This window comes from Halichoeres trimaculatus, unplaced genomic scaffold (assembly GCF_033239565.1).
Source record: "Halichoeres trimaculatus isolate MK-OKI-2021-1 unplaced genomic scaffold, fHalTri1.1 fHalTri1_scaffold_4, whole genome shotgun sequence".
NCBI classification, from domain to species: Eukaryota; Metazoa; Chordata; class Actinopteri; order Labriformes; family Labridae; genus Halichoeres; species Halichoeres trimaculatus.
In genome coordinates, this window is record NW_027437182.1 from 4,830,323 (window position 1) to 4,849,408 (window position 19,086).

Consider the following 19,086-nt stretch of genomic DNA (forward strand, 5'->3'; position numbering starts at 1 on the left):
GTTTTGGTGCCTTTTTGGTTTTACGTGAATCACTTCTCGAAACCACAGATAGAAGTCGGCCTTTACCTATCCCTTATCACAATAAGAATTCATGCACTATCAAAGTCAAGTAGTTCAGTGTAAGGACAGCAAACGTTTGTTCTCTGTGGGGTCATTAATAGACGTAATAAACATATGATTTTTCTTTTATTTATTAGCAAGAGTATTATCACTGTGACAGTTTCAGTTTCTGACGCATTAGAGTGTCCCAGAGTCACCAAACATCTCTGTTTGTGTCCAAAAGTCAAAATAAGATTTTTAAAAAAGTGTTTTGCTCTCGCCATCTGTTTTAACCTTTACATGTGTCATACATGTGTGTGTGTGTGTGTGTTTCTTTGTGCTGGTGTGAGATGTAGCTTGCGGTTGAACAGCTGTAGGAAAAAGAGGATGAGACAGGCGGAGAGAAAGAGAGGATAAAAGTCTATTATTAGCAGAGGTGGAGGGACAAAGGAGGAGAAGAAGATGACGGAGAGAGGAGGCAAAAGAAGAGCTGACATCATGTCGGACGGACAGAAGGAGGGAGGAGACGTCTGATGGAGGAGGGGAGGAGGGGAGATGGATGAGTGTGTGTGTGTTGGGGTTGAATTAAGAGAAAAAAGTAAAGAAGATGGAGAGAAAGTTAAGAGTGAGATATCTCACACCTCCACATGAATTATTCATCCCTTCATCAGATTCATCGTCAGAGTTTTCATGTGGAAGTGTTTCCCTCAGTGAGAGTCCATCCTTTCTCTTTTACAGGGGAGTGTGTGTGTAAGAGAGTGTATGTGTGTGTGGCAGATGGTCAGGGCCACACACACACAGCTGACCGTCCCTGAGGCTCTTATAATAGGTCTTGCTCCTGTAGTGGTTCAGCCCCTCGGAGGAATCCACTCTCTGACCCAGCATGCCTCAGCAGGACTTTTACACCGTCTTTGTGTGTCAGAATGAGTGTGTGTTTGAGTGTGTTTGAGTGTGTGTGTATAAACTTTACTTGTTTTGAAGTGGCCAGCTGTTCCTCTCCCTGAACCTGTGTTTGCATTTTTATTGACATTCATCATCACAAGCTGGTGACCCAGTTACCCCCTGCTGGAGCAGGGTTTAGAAAGAGCTTCCTGTCCTGAAAGGTTTTACCCAACGACTGTTTAGATAATCAAAACCTCATCAATTATTGACTCAAGTATTCAATTCACGAGATAATATAAGTTAAAATCAGCCTCAAAGAATCTTAACCTTCTTAATTTTAGGATTAAGTCTTGTAAGGTGAAGATTTTCTGGTGTAAAAGCCGATTAGCTGAAATGTCTCTGGTTGATTTTCCCTCAGTCATAGGGGGAGCGTGGTCTTCTCAGCTCTTGTCATAACCGATTATTCATCCAAGTAATCCCCAAGTTTGTGTTTGTCACTTCCACTTTGTACTCCCCTCAACCAGGTCAGGGCCCCCATGGTTAGGAGTCATAAATTTTAACCTTGTCAAATATTTACGACACCCTCTAACTGAATATCCACAACAACCGATGAGAGGGGCCGACTGGGAAGTGTCACCAACCAGATGTTACAGCTCAATGAACATAAACTGGACCAAGAACCAGGAGGAAAATCAAAGAAAAATAAGTTTATTGCATTTTTTTACCCAGATTCTCCTCCTATCATGCTGATGCCTGATTTAATACTTACATATAATATAATAAATTTGAAAACAAGACCTTTCACCCCCTGAATTTTCAAAAAATGAGATATTGTATTTTTTCTGATATCCTAGAACAAGATTTGATGCCTCTGAAAATAGGTCCTTGCCAGTTGGCCACGAGATTTCGACCTTTATGACGACACGAGGATCCTTTCTTTTTATTGGAGTAATCTGATAAAGCAGCCCCTCCTCTGTGATGTCAGTTAGTCACACAACCGCCACCGAGGGATACACCCACCAAGAGCCGACTGACTGAGTGCTGGATGCAGGGACTCTGCTCTGCTGAGCAGCTCGGCTTTACATGGTGAATTAGCAGTTAAAACACTGTAGTTTTAGCAGACGTCGTAATACTTGTGAGACTGTGATATTTGCATGCTTGTTCTGACATGCACTGTGAACCTGGACCACAATAATGCTGCGGTAATAACATAGTGAGGAACTGACGGTAGAGGCGATCTTTAGACTACACTTTCAGCATGATGGATAAAACAGACAGAGAAAAGTGAAGGAGCAGGATGGAGCCCTGTTATAGAAATAGTTTATTGGTGTGTCTGCCTATATTTCCACGTATAAACTCTACATGTTACAGTACCGGTTTGACTCACCATACTGAAGCGTCCTGATATGATCTGTGTCCAGGTGGATTTTCTTCCTCCTGAGCTGCAGAACCGTCCGGGTCTGAGTCGGGGTCCAATACAAAAGGACGTATCCTACACTCTGCCATTTTATTAGAGCTATCAATGCCTTACGATGAAGTTTTGGCAAACAGCAAACTCGCTCGGTCTGCTCCATTCAATGTGGCGATTTTGTAAATACTGCCATGCTGCAAAAAACGACCCCTGGCTCTACCCCCTCCGCCCCTCTGATAGAACTGACCAATCAGAGCACAAAGGGCTGTGATGTTGTGAGGTTACTGGAGGTCATTCTGGAAACGGAGCGTTTCAACGAGATCTTCAGAATGGCCTAAAATGAGGATATTGAGAACGCTATTGTGGGGCAATGAAGGAACTAAATGACTTGTACTGAGGGCACCACACATGTCCTGATTCATGACTTTATTTAATCTAAAAACTCGGCTCTGAAGCATGAAGACGTTCACAGGCCTCACCTTCCTCATGGTTAGGAAGATTTTCACTTTTGGCACACGTGAACTGAATGCTTGGTCAGTCATCGTCACAGTGGTGGAGGTGCTATGTGGAACTGGATTTTATTGAAAATTAATATACAGAGTAGAATTGGATTTCCTAGATAGCTGTGATTGTTCCCAGTGAGTGAGATCTGGATTTCGTCCACTTTTTCATATATTTGCCTTTCCTTTATTTTCAGGAGCAGCTAAGTTTATCTGGTTTAAGCTTTCTCCTCATCTGAGCTAAATCTGGTGAAGCTATTAAAGCGCTGAGCCCCCCAGTTTCCTCTCTGCACTTTCTCTGATCACTATCAGGCTGCACAAACACAGACACAATAACAAACACCAGCACGGCTACTCGGCTCAGATTCTTCAGTCCGATGAGATGAGGACTGGTTTGAGGAATCCAGTACTGTCCGGTCTGCCAACGTGTCTGTCAGCTGGTGGTATTTTAGTTTGCACAGAGTGACGAACTGCAGCCTGCAGACTGATTCAGAGCGAGCCACTCATCATCACGCAGCGGGGGAATTTATCAAGAGCATGTCGACTGATTTCCATCACTGCCGACTTATCTGTCACGCCCATCTCTGAGTATTTATATATGTGAGTCATCTGTCATGAGGCTGCAGCTTCCTCATGAGCTCAGAATAAATATTTTTAATCTTATTTTTACTTCATTCAACCAGAATATTCCTAAGCGCTTTGTTTTAGAGCATCCACTCATGGGGGTCACACTCATTTTGTTGCTTATAAAAACATCGTCCTCTGATCAGAAAGTCAGACCTCTGCTCTCTTATTGAGCTCTCAGAGCTGAAGTGTTGAGGGTTAGTGTCCGATAAAATCCTGATTTTAGGCCCAGAGGGAGATAAAAATAAGAGAGGAAAATGTTTCAATAATAACTTTGAATGTCTCTGATTGATCAGTCAGATCCTTTTCCTGTAACAGCTACTCTTAGAGCTTGAGTTTTCGTCTTCGTATCAGTCTTTCTGCCTCTCTTTTCCTCTTTCTAACATCTCTTTACAGCGTCCAAATGTTTTCAAAGCAGGATGCATTAGATTTTATAAAAATGACTAAGCACCAGCAGCTCTTACCAACATGATTATTAACCGTAAAAATAAATAATTGAATGCGCTATTTGTTTACATTTTCTTTTAGTGATTTCTGTAAGAATCTGTCATTTAGTTTGCTCAAACATAATGATAACCATTTTATTTGTAAGACCCTTTTCATCAAAAGATCTCAAAGTGCTACAGCTTCATAAAAACAGAAAATAAGGAATTTAAAAAGATAAAAAGGGGCAATGAAACAATTAAAAACAGTTTAAAAACAACTAAAAACAGAGGAGAAACTTAAAAGCATCAGAGGTGGCTAAACGCTTTGCTAAAAAGAAACGTTTTAAGAACTTTTTTAACCTCTTAAGACCCATGATCCTTCATTTTTTTAAACTTTGACACTGCCCGCGTCATCTTTTGGTGAAAGCAAAACATTACACCTATTTTAGTGTAAAAAACAATGTATTTAAGTGCAATAACACTACCAACAAACAAATAATAGAGAACTTACAAACACAAATAATCAAACCTCCCGTACAATGTGTGGAGTGTTTGAGGAATGGGGTGATGTGGTCATGTCTCCACACTCTCATCAGGATGCTAGCTGCAGAGTTCTGGACCTATAAGAGCTTCTCAGACTGATGAAACCAAAACTCACCTGTCCCTCAGGTGTCTCTTTAAACAAGGGATGCACGATATATCAGTATCAATATCGGCTGATATTTACTCAGTAGCTGCCGGCCGTTTTCAGAGCATCTTGAACGATCTTTCAAATCCCAAATAATCTTGTTTTCTCTGACTATGTAACACCAAAACTAACTAAGAAGAGTGGACTCCCTTCTGTCACGTCTCTTTTCCTATTTTTGATCAAGAAAACAGATAAAACATACTTTTTTAGATAGCGTTCATCTCTGGCACTTCATCCTTTGATCCTCTCCATGGTCGTCTTTTCTAATGATGGCGCTGCTCTTTCTTTCTGAACTATCTCCACACATCATCTCGGATTTTTTATTTATTTATTTATTTTTTACCAATATTGATATCGGTAAATATCGGCCATAACAGTCAGTTTTCTGCAGTGTTAAACATCAGCAGACTCTGCTTCTGACAAAGGAACATGTTCTCCATTAGGGGGCGATATGGGGAAAACATGTCAGGATGTTTCTATGGCAAGATCAGGATCTGGATTTTATCAGGATAGTTTTTTCTTCAGCTGAAAACACCATTTTTAGTCTCTTTTCTTATCCTCTATTATACACCATTTTCCCCCTTTTCTGCTTCATTTCTTAGCTTTATTCTAGTTGTGTGCCCTCCGTTGTGTGATGTACGTCATGTATGTGTCACAGAAAAGATTGTATTACTGAGCTGAGACTGCTGATGTCCCCACAGTCTGTGTGTGTGAGTGTGTGTGTGTTATGGTGGGGTCAGTGGGGGCACGTTTCTTTGTGTGTGTATCGTGTTTCATAATATTTCATCTCAGTGACTGCAGTATCACAGCTCACCTGTGTCTCCTGTTACTGCGGTTATATAACTGGATTATTATGTCAACACTGACCCGCAGTGATCAGCCACCGCTCTGACATTTCTGTAAGATCACCCGTTTCTACCTTCATACACGTTTTTACCACTTTAACCCAGACTCCTGAGGAGACATGACGACTTGTTTGAGCATATAAATGATCTCAGAATCAGAAACAAGTTTTATTGCCAAGTACATTTGCACATACAAGGAATTTGTCTTGAAGTGTTGGTGCTAACAATAAACTAGAAAGCATAATATAGAATATAGAAAATGTTTAGATATTAAATAAACAGATATACAATAATATATACAGAAAGACAAAAAAATCAAAGTGAATTATAATAATAATTTTATTAAAGAAAAAAAAAAAATCCCATTAAAATAGAATAAAATAAAAATCATTTAAAAAATAAAAAAATAATAAAATACAATAAACTAAAGAAAATATAATAAAAAAGCAAATTAAAAAATCATATTAGAATAGAAATTAATAAAAATAATAAAAAATGAAAAAATATTAATTAAATTACAAAACAATTAAAAAATAAAGAAATTGTCAAAAAATAAACAATTTATAAATAATCATAATAAGATACAATACAATAAAAAGATATACAAAAAATAATCATAATAAAATGAAATACATGAAAAATGTAAATAAAATAATAATTCATAAATTAAAAAAATAATTGTTAATTTAAATGAAATGAATAAAAATCAAATTTCTCATCAAAATTATCAAAAAATAAATAATAAATAAATACATAATCATAAAATACACAATAAATTGAAATAAAAATCATAAAAAATATAAAAGAAAGAAATAATCATAGTAAAACACAAAAAAATAAAATCAAAATTGTCAAAAAAAAACTAACTAACATAGTAAAATACAATGAAATAAATTAAAATGATTGAAAAAATAAGTAACTAAATAAACAATCATAATGATTACAATACAAAAAAAACATCAAAAAATTATTTATAAATAATTATTATGAAATACAATAAAATAAAATAAAAAATGATCAGAATCATAAATCAGAATTATAAAAAAAAAATATGCTGATCTGAGTGCTCGAATGGATTATCTTGTAATGTGTTATCCTTGATACTGTTGCTTTAATGACGATGCTGATTCAAAAAAGACTTCATTACTATTAAACATGTATTTATTTTACAACATTAAACAGAGTTATGTTTAAGTTTCATGTTTCCTCTTCCTCTTTGTCACTGCAGAGCTGAGGATGATGGCAGAGGGGCGCTTTGCCAGCCTGCCCAGGTCCCTGCACACACACCATACCCTGGGAGGAGGCCCTGCACACCCCGGCGTCCCCTCCTCCTCTCTGGGAGTCTCTGGCAGCAGCAGCTCCTCCAGGAGGCTCCAGGCCTCCCTCGCCTCCTCCATGGACCTCCTCAGCTCCAGACCAGGGTGAGTACAGCAGCTCAGGGAGAGCTGTGAGGTCAGGAGTGTGAAAAGAGCGGTTGATCTCTGCATGACAGATCAGGTTTTTGAGAAACTTCAGGTGGCAGTAAAGCTTAGAGTGTTTTGTCACACAACATTTTAGTTTCTAAGGAGAAAAGTGAAAAATATTTATTCTTTTCTCCCTCCATGAAAGGTTGGACACACTCTCAAACCATAAACTCTGAGAGAAACCCTCAAACATTTCCAGAAATAACAGATTTTGAGCTGAATTCGAGGAAAATGTGACACAAGATGACGTGGCATGAAAGGCTTCAGAGATTAAAATAAAAAAAGAATGAATGCCTGAAAAGTTTTGAGCTGTTTCTTCTTCTCTCCCTCAGCTTCCCTCCTGATCCCAGCCTATCAGAGCTCCCCGCCACGTCCTACCAGCAAATCTCCATCCATGGAACCCTGCCGCGGCGTAAAAGAGGAGGAGCCAACATCGCACACGGGAATTACACCTGGGACCCCAGAGCCAATCACGTGCAGCCGCTCCTGGCTCCAGGACATGTCAAGAAACCCTTAACCTCTCCGCTGGTCCAGAACATCATCGATGACTTTCATGGTTACAGGTAAACAAACTTAAAGAGATCCAGGCTGAGTCGATAGTCCACGTTCAGGCTGATTGAGGGTGTTAACTTAATCTGCGCCGCTGGATCCTTAATTATAGACGACGGAGTGAAAGAAAGTTTGGCACAATTAGAAACACTTAAATTACATCCTTCAGGGTTCAAACACTCAGCCCCCGCAGCCTTGGAAGTCAGCTCTGGAGGATTTTATAGTTTGTGTTTCTCAGAGATCCACAAAGTAAAGTTTGTTTTGGTTTCCTCGTCTTAGTTCCTGAAAGAAAAGCTCCGTTCGAGGGCGAGGACTCAGACGGAGAGCTCAGAGCTGGACGTAGAAAGTCTGTGAAAAAGCCCTGAGGGGGGTGCAGCCGTTAGCTCAACTTCAGAGGGAACACACACACAAACACACACACTCCATCCCTCATCATGTCGTCCCATCTTTCTATCTGGAGTGTCTGGTTTCAGCAGACTGTATCTGATGCAGCCAGCTTTGTGTGCACATGTGTGTGTGTGTGTGTGTGTGTGTGTGTGTGTGTGTGTGTGTGTGTGTGTGTGTGTGTGTGTGTGTGTGTGTGTGTGTGTGTGTGTAGCCCCCAGCAGTTGGTTACCTTTGTAGGTCAGGGTGTGGTAGGACAGATCACAGATTACTGTCAGCCTTTTGTCTGGTCTCTCCATCTCTCTGCCTCTGCTCAGGATACATTTCATACAGCGCTGACATCCTGCAGGACGATCCGTCTGGGTCAAATTCAGCCCGGGCAGAACCAGACTTTTGATCCATTTAAAGTTCATTTTTCATGGAAATATCAGAGCTTTGCTGCAAGGGTTGTCCCATTTCGCTTCTTTTAGAGTACTAAGAGACAAACATGTTGTCAGGAGAAATTTTAACCCTTAGTTCGTGCTTTTTTATGCCCAAAGGCATCTCAGACTTCTCAATCATGGTATAAGTTGAAATGACTTTCTAAAAGTCTCTGGAGAGTCTGGCATGCAACTGATCCAGTTTAATCACACTGTACAAACTCTTCCCAAAGCAGAGGCTGCCACTCCAAAAAAATGAAACCTTATCAAGTGTTTTTGTCTTATTTTAAGTAGAAAATGTCTTTATTTTAGACTTAATATGAGCCACAGTCACCTGACCAGTCCAGAAAAATGTCTTGTTTCAAGTTATTAAAGACAAAAATGAGGTCTAAATAGCTTTTAACAAGCAAAAAAAAATCTGCTGGTGGAACAGCAAATGTCTTGTTTTAAATAACTTAAAACAAGACATTTTTCTGGACTAAGTTGTATTTGGCTCATACCAAGTGTAATAAGACATTTTTTACTTAAAACACAAAAACACTTGATAACATTCAGTGTTTTGCAGTGTCCTCTAGTGGTGCAACGGATCACAAAACTTACAGTACGGATCGTTCCTCAGATCAAGAGTCACGGTTCGGATCATTTTTTGGATCAGCAAAAAGCAAAAAATATATATAAATAAATAAATAAACAAGTTTTGTCCGTTTATTAAACACTTTAATTATTAAATTGAATATATAAAAGTAGTGCACAAGGCGTATCTTCTTTGTAACATAGTTATTAATGAAAATCAATTTAAAGTGCAATATATAGGCATATCTACTTTAAAATTTAACAATGAACCAAAAATCAACTTCAAGTGCAACAGCAACATAAAAAGGCATATCACCTTTTGATATTGGCTGAAAGACCATTGATAAAATAGAACTCAAAGGTAAACATTAGAAGATATCTTCCTTGAAACAAGGAGAGTGAAAGAACCTGAGCTTATAATTTCAGATTTTTTTTTTTTTCAAAAAGACGCCAGATATAAACAAACAGATATAAACAATATGGGAATGGAATGCGAAGTGAACCGCAGGTCGTCCTCGCTCTCATAATCACTCACCTTTACGTTGTTATTGCATAATTCGTCCTGGCAGACTACCTGCGTTTGTTTATATCTGGCGCGCCGCGCACGGACTGATACACTAAGTGGCGAGCGCCTCGTAGCAAGCTGTTGCTCTGCAGGCCGCGATGAGAACTAGAGCCTTATTTAGCGGTGTTTTTGTGTGAAAGTAACGCGCTGAAAATTCTCTAAATAAAGCGTGAATGCAGACTGATATCAGATTTTTTCGGTGGGAGTCCGTTTATTTGTGTTTTTGGTCAAGTAAAATATGGCCCCGTCTGAGTGCAGAGGAAACCGGCAGAGGAGCAGGGAGGGGGTGTTTGGTGTGAGCGCCCTGGGCTTCTGCTGCACAAAAACACTGCTGTTGCACCACTAGTGTTCTTATGATGCACCAATCAGATGGTATCAGGTACTGGTCTGATTAACTAGCCTGGAAGGTTAGATTGGATATCGGTGACAAATGGAGGATCCATAGGATGGATCTGTTCAACTCAGTTCTATGCTCTGCTGTCTTTACAGCAGTTTAGAAGTATGTCATGACTGTTTCGCCAACAATTTGGACGGCAAGAATAATCAACAAGCCAACAAACCACAATTAATTGCTGCAACAGTATACTTCAACCTTCAACAACATTCAGTAATAGTGCTGAAAAATCATAAGAGCTGAGTCTGAGACCTACTGACTCATTCTACCCCTGAGGACAAAGAGGAGAAGGGTCAGCTTAAGTGCACAAGTGTTCCCTGAACAGATGAGTTTTCAGACTTCTCTTAAAAGTAAAGGGACTGCAGATGTATAGAGTAAGGTCATTCATTCCACCATTTGGGAACAACAGAGGAGAAGAGTCTGGCTAGAGATTTGGAGCCATAAGCAGAGTGTCGTGGGCCAGAAGGAGTGTAGACCTTGATGAGGGACCTCAGGTAGGCAGGAGCCATTCTTGTCAATGTTTTGTAAGCCAAAGACGGAGTTCCAGGTAGAGTTGCAGGTGTTTGATGATATTGTTAAGTTGAGTCCAAAGTCATCAAAATTGTGACTCAAGTCTAATTCGCATGATTGGAGTCGATGCCTCTGGCTGATACCAGAGCCCAGGTTTCAGGACGTAGAAAGTTGGATCAGTGCATCCTTCAATTCAAACAGGTGAAATGAAATCTTTACCCCAGCTTCGCCTGTTTGTTTCAGCTGACAGCAGTTCGGTTTCAGGAAGTCATGGTGAGCTGATGTGGAATTACGGCAGGATATATTCAGAAAAAAATCCCAGCGCATCAGTGTTGATTTGGTTAATGGAAACTCTGATGGGAAATATTCCTCAGCGACCCATTTTTTGTGACAAACACCGGCTAAAATAAATGTATGCTTTATTTTTTTGACTTGATGAGTCGAAACACAAGCGATGCATTCCTGGAACAGGGTCTGGCGTCTGTTGGACATATTTAGTAAGACTATCCAAGGTGTGCCTGTCACTGCAGGTGCATTTTATGATTGTTGTTAAAATGCAACATTCAGTCCTTGTCCTGTGTGTCCATAGCGCTTTAATTTGCAGCCAGGGATTAAAAAAGAGCCACAGTGTCCACAGAAAGAGTCTTTTCTTAGTGCATGACTTGGATTAAGGGGGTTATTCTTCTGTAACTCCTCTTTTATCTGTGTGTAACAACCTTTACTCACTCTTACATTAGGAGGAGAGTCAGGGCTGGATTATTTCTCTGAGGTATCAGACAAGAAGGAGTGTTAAGAGAGACATGCTGCAGATCGAAACAGTTGGTACAATCGTCATACCAATCTCTGAATACCAAAGTTTCTGCACATCAGCCTTCTCTGACTTTGCACTGCAGATTTCCCAGCATGCTTCTGGTGTCACGTCCTGCCTCATGAGTCTCACCCTCCTTACATGACTGGGGAGACTTGACACTGTTGACAGGTGTGAAACTTCAGGGGCAAAGTGCACGGAAACTGCTCGAATTTTTTACAAGAGTAAGAGTAAAAGGGGCTTGATTCCAGTTTTATTTAATGTCTTTTCTTGTTCACTCGCTGGAAATCACTTTATAACCTTTAAATCAAAGATTTTATGGTATTAAGTCTTGATGGATAACTTCTGGAGCATCTGAAACATCTCAAGCATCTCGAGAAATGTCCTCCCATTGTTCTGAGAAAGAATGATTTAAAAGTGTCTCATTTTGATTTAGTAACTTCAGACACGTTTTCATTTTCTGTGTTATTCATGGAGAATTAAATATATACTCAGTCGTATTGTTAAAAACAAACAGAAGCTCTAAAAGACTTTCCCCCGGCTCTCTGTGGCTGTTTTGAAGCTTCACACAATTCACAGCGGACTTTTCTATAAAAAGATGAAGGCGTGTACATCTCGGAGGAATGCAACCACCACCGGCCACTCGATCTTGACTTTCCATTCCTCATTCTGTCAGCTGACCTCTGACCCCTGACCTTATGTTGCACTGGCTCCCCATTGGTCAGTTTATCTTTCTGTTGACCTCGGTGGACCACCAGGAGAGCCGGGGGAGGAGAGGACAGACAGAGACAGACTGTGAGCACATGTAACTTTTCTTTTTATCCACATCATGAACTCAAAGTCAGCGTGAGCTCTTTGTTTATCTTTGAGGGTTCATTTATTCCTTAAATCTAAAGTAAATCAAGCCAGTCCAGCAAAGTAATGACTGAAAAACATCAGTTTCATGGGTTTATAACCAAAATCTTCATACATTTATGAAGCAATGATTTAATATCTCTGACACACAGAAGGAGGAAACCAGCAGCTGAGACAGAGGAGTGATTTAATGTTGTTCATAAGGAGAAAGTGTGGGATATGAGGAGGTGAGAGGAAAACAAAGAGCTCCCTCTTTTCCAGATATGCTTTTTTTAAAGAGCCGAAGTAAAAGGTTTAAAAATATCCTGCCGATAAGCTCTTGAAAGTTTCTTTCATGCATTAAAAACCAAAAACAGAAAGTGAGAAGTTTCAGCCATTAATTCTCAAAATGTTGTTAAAGTCCATGAAATGGAAATATTTTATCAGTAGTTTTTCTGATAATAATAACAATACTTTATTTATGTAGCACTTTTCAATACAAGCAACAAAGTAAAACAGTAATGAACAGTGAAACAGGTGTAAATTAACAGCAGACAGTAAAAACCAATAAAAACAGATAAGACTTTTCAAACATGCAGGTATGTTTATTATTTTCTTGGTTTTTATTATTATTTAAGACATTGTATTATTGTAACAGTGTTGAGATGAATGAAAATCAAAGAAATCAAATCACTTAAGACCGTTAGCAAAGCTTCCTACCTACACATAATGTTTTTGTGAACCAGTATCATTCTTGTGTGGCTAAAAGACGTTAGAAAACCCTACAGTCCACGCGTATTTGATAACAGAGTGCCTCTACCAATATGGCGGATGTGCTGACATGTCACATTATAAGGGGCTGTTTACTCTGCAACGGTTTGAGGGTGAAACGCAAAAGTTTTGTTGCGTTTCAGCCTCGCGTTTACACGGAAGCGGCGATTCAGTCGACCTGAAACGGCTTCCAGAGTGGGATTTGTCTGAAACGCTGCTGACACCGTTGCTGTGTAAACCGTGAGCCGGCTTTTTCAGTGGAAACGCTGACGTTACACTCCACCTCGCGCGAGCGCATACAACAATCTGCTGACTGTCTTTCATCAAAATGAGCATCTGTTGCTCCACTTTTGCACTTAGTATTCCCCAATACACCAGATGACCGGCCCAACTGTACTTTGGTGGAGATCTACCAAAGCGGCTTCTGGACAAGACAGTTATAGTGCCAACTACAGGCCTGGCATGCTTACTACATGCCTTTCCATGTGAACGCAGATTTTTTTCACTGCGTTTGAGCTTTTTCAGATGAAACTTTGTTGTGTAATTAGGGCATAAAAGACATTAGAAAACCAGTCCACTTGTTTTAGATAACAGGGTACCACTATCAATATGGCGGATGCACTGACATGTCACATTACAATCTGCATTTGTTTATGAATAATTGTTTGGTAAAGGGGTGGGAATTAATAAGTTTATACTTTATCCCACTCCTTTTCGAATATGTGATTAGATAAAGTCTGTTTGTTTTGCATTTTTTTTCCATCTTTGACGGAGATTTCACTTTGACCTCATGTTCGAAAAAAAAACAAAAACAATTATACAATTATATATTATTATATCATTATAACTTCTTTGTATTTGTTGCAATGACAAAGTTCTATTCTATCATAGGGGGCCGTTTACAAAATGCGAATGCGATGCAAATCATCCTGGAAAAAGGCAATTTTCATCAATTTCCTGTGATTTGTCTTCAAAACATATTTAGAATTAGTTAATCAACCCTTCCCCCACAAATTGTATCTGGGATGAATATTTTTTTCCATTGTTTTTTTTTTGTGAGTAGCAACAAAAGTTGCCGGTAGGCGCATAGCTAGTCGCTAACTCAAAGAAAATACTGCCTTCAGCATCGCTCGTAATTTACTTAAAAGGTGCAATTTTCTTGACACACAAGTATTTACCATAGCCAATGCCCACACCTACCACCCCACCCCACCTCAAACACCACCTTTTTCTAAAATGTATTATTACTTTATCATTATTTTGTTATAACTTTATTATTATTATAATCATTATTATTTCTTTATAATTATAAGGTGACCTAGTGATAAGTCCAAATGTTAAAAAATAAATACAGAATATGATTCAGAGGGACTCAACTGATAAAACTATATACCTTAAAGCTCTGAAAAAAAAAAGGGCAGAAATGTGTTGTACGGAAGCGTATTGCATTCACTTGAAGACAAAAAAACCAACTCAGGTTTTTCAGAGTAATTTATTCTTCAGTTTGTTTTTAGTGGTAATAAATTTTGTTTTTCTGATTAATATTTTTTTATTGGTTTGTTTTTTGTTATAATTATTTCTGTTTTTATGGGTAATTTTTTTTCTGTTTTCAGATTACTTTTTTCCTGTTTTTATGAGTAATTTTTTTCCTGAAGTATCGAGATACTTCGAAATCCCGTGAGAACCTCCAATCTGCAGACGACTCTCGTGGATGTGTGGTGGCTCCTGTGTCCCGCACGGATCAGAGATCCTGTTTGGCACATATATGCATTATCCTTAACTTTCTAACGGTCTGTACCGGGTCAATAAAGGTAAGGTATTAGCCACACACAGGGTATGAAACCTTTGTTATGTTTTCAACTTTATCCTTATATTTTATATAAGCCTATTATTCAATGTAATGCTTAAGGAATAGACGAAGATGTGGCATTAAAAAAATGCATTGCTTCTACATTGGAAAGGTGGTAGAAAGTTAAGGATAAGTCATATATGTGCTGAACAGGATCTATGATCTGTGCGGGACACAGGAGCCACCACACATCCACGGGGAGTCGTCTGCAGGTTGGAGGTTCTCACGGGATTTCGAAGCAGCTCAATACTCCAGGGAAAAAAAATCCTCCTAAAAACAAGAGGAAAAAATTACCACAAAAAACAGTAGGCTGAGGTTCTCGCGGGATTTCCAAGTATCTCGATACTTCAGAAAAAAATACTCCGAAAAACAGGAAAAAAGTAATCTGAAAACAGAAAAAAAACTCATAAAAACAGAAATAATTATAACAAAAAACAAACCAATAAAAAAATGAATCAGAAAAACGAAATTAATGACCACAGAAAAACAAACTGAAGAATAAATTACCCTGAAAAACCGGAGTTGTTTTTTTTTTCTTCAAGTGAATGCAATATGCTTCCGTAGTGTTGAGTATAGAACTAATATTAAACAGTGCGACAGGGGTTAAAGGGACCTTTGGGAAAAAAATCAACAGAAAATTCTTATTTTAGTTTTCTCTTTCATCGCAAATCAACTGCCAAAACAGAAAACTACCAACATTAATATTCTCGTAAGCTCACAGGTAGTATGGATTCAAGATAAACTCAGTGAAACAACAGCCTGTCTCTGGGTCTGTTGATCTGTTCCTGTGAAAACACACTGACCCCTGTGGGCCACATGCACACACTGCAGGTTTCTCTCCACTCTCCTCTAAGAGTCTGCCTGCCTCCCTCTTTCTCCCACACACATACACACACACACACACACACTCTTAAAAATGGAGTATCCCTGCGTAAAGCCAGCTGTGGTGGTGCTGAGTATCATGCGGTGAAGTGAAAAGAACAACAGTAGCCAGAAAAAGACTGTGGCCAGTTTCTCAGTTTCTCCCTCCTTCCTACTCTTGTTTTTTTTTTCCCCTTGCTCGCTGCGTCTCTTCTCTCTGCGTCTCAGGTCAGGTTTGTGGTCGTGGAAGCAGAAAAATCTGATGCTGGTTCAGCAGCATGGTCAGAGAGGACGGAGTTAGCTGCGGTCGGGTCGTGGGGACTGGAATGCTCCACCGTTTTAGTCTTAGCAGTTTTTCTTTTGTTGATTCTCGTGGTGATATCTGAGTCACTAAATGTTATCAGTAAAGAAAAGTGGAAGAAAAACATCCACACAGAACGTTTCTGGTGGAATAAATCAGCGTCAGGGTATAATCAAGAAGCAGCGTGGAGAAACCGCCCTCACCTGAAGACCTGGGTGTAAGATTCTCCATTAGCTCCAGGGCACCTTTGACCTCTGACCCCCCAGAGTGAAAGAAGGTGGAATTTCCCTCTGCTGTAGTACAGTTAAATCCAGGAGGGGTTTCTGTTTGGGTGTTGTCTGGTATGTGGGGATTCTCCTCGCTCCCACCTCAGACCAGAAGGCCCGGGGCAGGGGTTAGGAGGGGGCAGGTGGTTGGTGTGGTTCAGGTCTGAGGTCCAGCCAACCAGTGGGACTAACAAAGCAGCACAGACCTCTACAGTAAGAGGTCAGGGGTCAGCTCAGTGACACAGAAACTCTCATCCTCCTCTTTTTCTCTATCTTAACTTTCGCCAACTGGTAAACAAAGACTGCCAACGTATAACTTTAAGAGAAACCAACAACAACACTGAAGGCATAGAAGAAGAAGAGGAACAGGAAGTGAGATTTTTTTTTTCTGACTCTTTTTATTTAACATTTGGCACTGGAGGTATACATACATAGATAAAAATAAAAAAATACATTCAAAATAAATAAATTAGTGATAAGCTAACAAAATAAAACAGAGAAAAAAAATAATTTATTATCATTGATAATAATAATTATAATAATCATAGTAATAATAATAACAATGTGAGATTTAAAGGTGATTCTGGTTTTTATTTTCTGAATAAAAAATAATTAAATTGATTAAATGATTTTATTGAGAAAAAAATCAGACTTAATCAAGGGTTATAAAATCCTATTTGTTTCAATGAGTATAAAATATTTCCAAGTTTTATCTCGAACAAAAAGTATTTATTGTGATTGTCAGTTTTTTATAGGAATATTTCAGAAAATAAGCCCTTCTTATCTCATTTTTTAAATAGTGCAAGGGTGAAATTTGAGAAAAACATAATTTTAATGAAGTGGATCAGAAAAGTGCAGCTTAGGAGTGCTGCAAATTTTTAAAACAAGTTGATGTACTGTAAACTAAGCTCCAGACTGACACTTAAACACTTTGCTTATTTATTTTGACTCTCACTGTTTTTAACCACCACAGCCTGATCCAAAGTGACTACATGTTCTTTGTGACATTTATCTGCTGACATTGTGTACGTAGTTAATGTTGCCATGGTATGTTTCTTTTCGAAGGTAGCAAACAGCTTTACCATCATCCAAAATAGCTCCACACATTTCTTCTTAGATTAGTTAGTTGTTTTGATCATTTGCCTAGCACAGCTCAATGCTTATGTCCTATTTGTTTTGAAAGAGAGAACAAGAATAGCTTGCAGGTTGCAGACGCCTGGTCTAGTGCAATACTTGTTGAAGCAGTAGTAGTGTTTGAAAAACAAAGATATGGAGTCCATTAATGCAAGAAATGTGTTTTTGTTGGGTGAGGCAAACAAATCAGGTATTTTAAAGGAAAACATTTCATAAAAATTGTATGCCAGTTTTCTTAAGATGGGGGTTTTTCACTTATCCATGGCAAAAAAAATTCTTCCTTGCCGCAGAAGTAAGAATATTATACAGTCTGTTGTAGCAGGTACCCACAATGCCATCCTGGTATGGGTGACCCAAAAGTAAAAAGACAGGATTCAAACTAAGAGGTATACCAATTTTTTTTTTCCATATCCTGTAAAATGCCAACCCAGTTTGCATGAAATTTAGGGTAAACACAGTGTGAAGGTTAGACACAGAGGTGAAGTTTAGGAATTTTGAATTGTAGGAATTTTGCGCGATTACACACCAACATGTTTATATTCTGAGCAGTGAAAGAGCCTTAACTTCACCTTCTGGGAAAACAGACTATACATTGTTGTGAATGGAGGCTTCTGTTCAGTTACATAACCAAACCCTGCTCATTGTTCTGGCCGTATTAAACCGACGGGGATTAGAGCTGAACATATTTGGTTTGTTAAGTAAAGGGACTAATGCTCTCGTGGGAACACCAGTGTGGACTTTGGGGATTTTAACTACCAACCTTGCTAATGTAGCTTGGGATTTGAGCTAATTACCTCCCTCCCCGAGCTCCTGAATACAAGGCTCCTGTGTGGAGAGGGACTCTGAGCTACTTCAGTTCACTCAAACTGGGAAAATTCAGGGCAAAGATGGAGAGCAGTGGGCGAAAACAGCACCTGCTTTGAAGAAAAAACAAAGAAGTCTGTGATTAAACAGTTTTTACTTTGTGCTTCTAGATTTTAATATGAAGTGGATCAGAAAAGTGCAGCTTAGGAGTGCTGTTCCTGGGTTAGCACGGCTAGCTTGTCCATCTTATTGGAGATAGATCTTACGTTCCCAATAACGATGAATGGAAGGACAGGTCCATGTTGTCACTTCTTAGCTCACACCTGAGAACCAGCACGTCGTCATCACCTCCTTCTCCTCACCTTGTGGGAAACATCCGGCCTTGCACCAGTTAGCATTGACATGCTACAGGCTGCTAACAGCGGATTTCATATGTAAATAAGGCAGCCATGGTTACATGTAGGATCTCCAGACATAGGAGCGAAAATAGTAAAAATATCACTGAAGACAAAACCAGTTTGGTGTCCATGACCAACAAATGAACCATACAATGTAATGATCTGCTCCAGATGCAAAGATGACGAAAAAGAGATGAAAAAATCACAAGAAATTGACAAAAAAGAGAGAGCCTAGCAACAATATCAGTATGTACTGGTTCTCATAGAATTTTTTTAATTTTTCTGTTAAAGACGTGATCTTTCCCCACCTCTGTTTCCTTTTCTACTGTTCTTGTGTCCTTTAAGATTAAAAATAAAGGGAAAAAAAGCAGTGTACTGTGTTGGTACCTCTCTGTGAATTTGTCAGTGGACCCAGAGGAGTAGCCATGTGGCTGCGATGTGAGCTTAAAGGAGGGGGAGGAGAGACGGGAAAGGAGGGAGGCGGTGAGTGAACATGTTTACCACTGGCTGAGAGAAAAAGAAAGAAAGAGTGAGAGACAGACAGGCTGAAAAAAAGGAGAGACTGAGATTTGAAGCAGCTCAGAGGGAGGGTTGGATTTTCTTTAACTCACGGAGGAACTTTGGACTCCACAACCAGCTCAGCAAACGCCACTGTCACAGAGCTCTCAGTCTAACATATGGTGAAAATGGACATGTGTTTGGACTGCTGACATCCTTTAAGCAAGCACCACACCTCCACTGAGCGTGTCCTCACTTAAAAGAGCTGAGCAGCACCTGTCAGGGGCTCAC

General features: G+C 39.3%; 1 protein-coding gene across 2 annotated transcripts in view; it reads left to right on the forward strand.

Annotated features, from left to right (window-relative positions):
- Nucleotides 1-19,086, forward strand: part of bcar3 (BCAR3 adaptor protein, NSP family member) — a 108,040-nt gene that overhangs the window by 37,715 nt on the left and 51,239 nt on the right. For both annotated transcript variants that reach the window (XM_074668070.1, XM_074668071.1), the window contains 2 exons: nucleotides 6,643-6,835; nucleotides 7,210-7,440. In XM_074668070.1, the coding sequence (XP_074524171.1) occupies nucleotides 6,643-6,835; nucleotides 7,210-7,440 (424 nt within the window). The remainder of the gene's footprint in view (nucleotides 1-6,642; nucleotides 6,836-7,209; nucleotides 7,441-19,086) is intronic.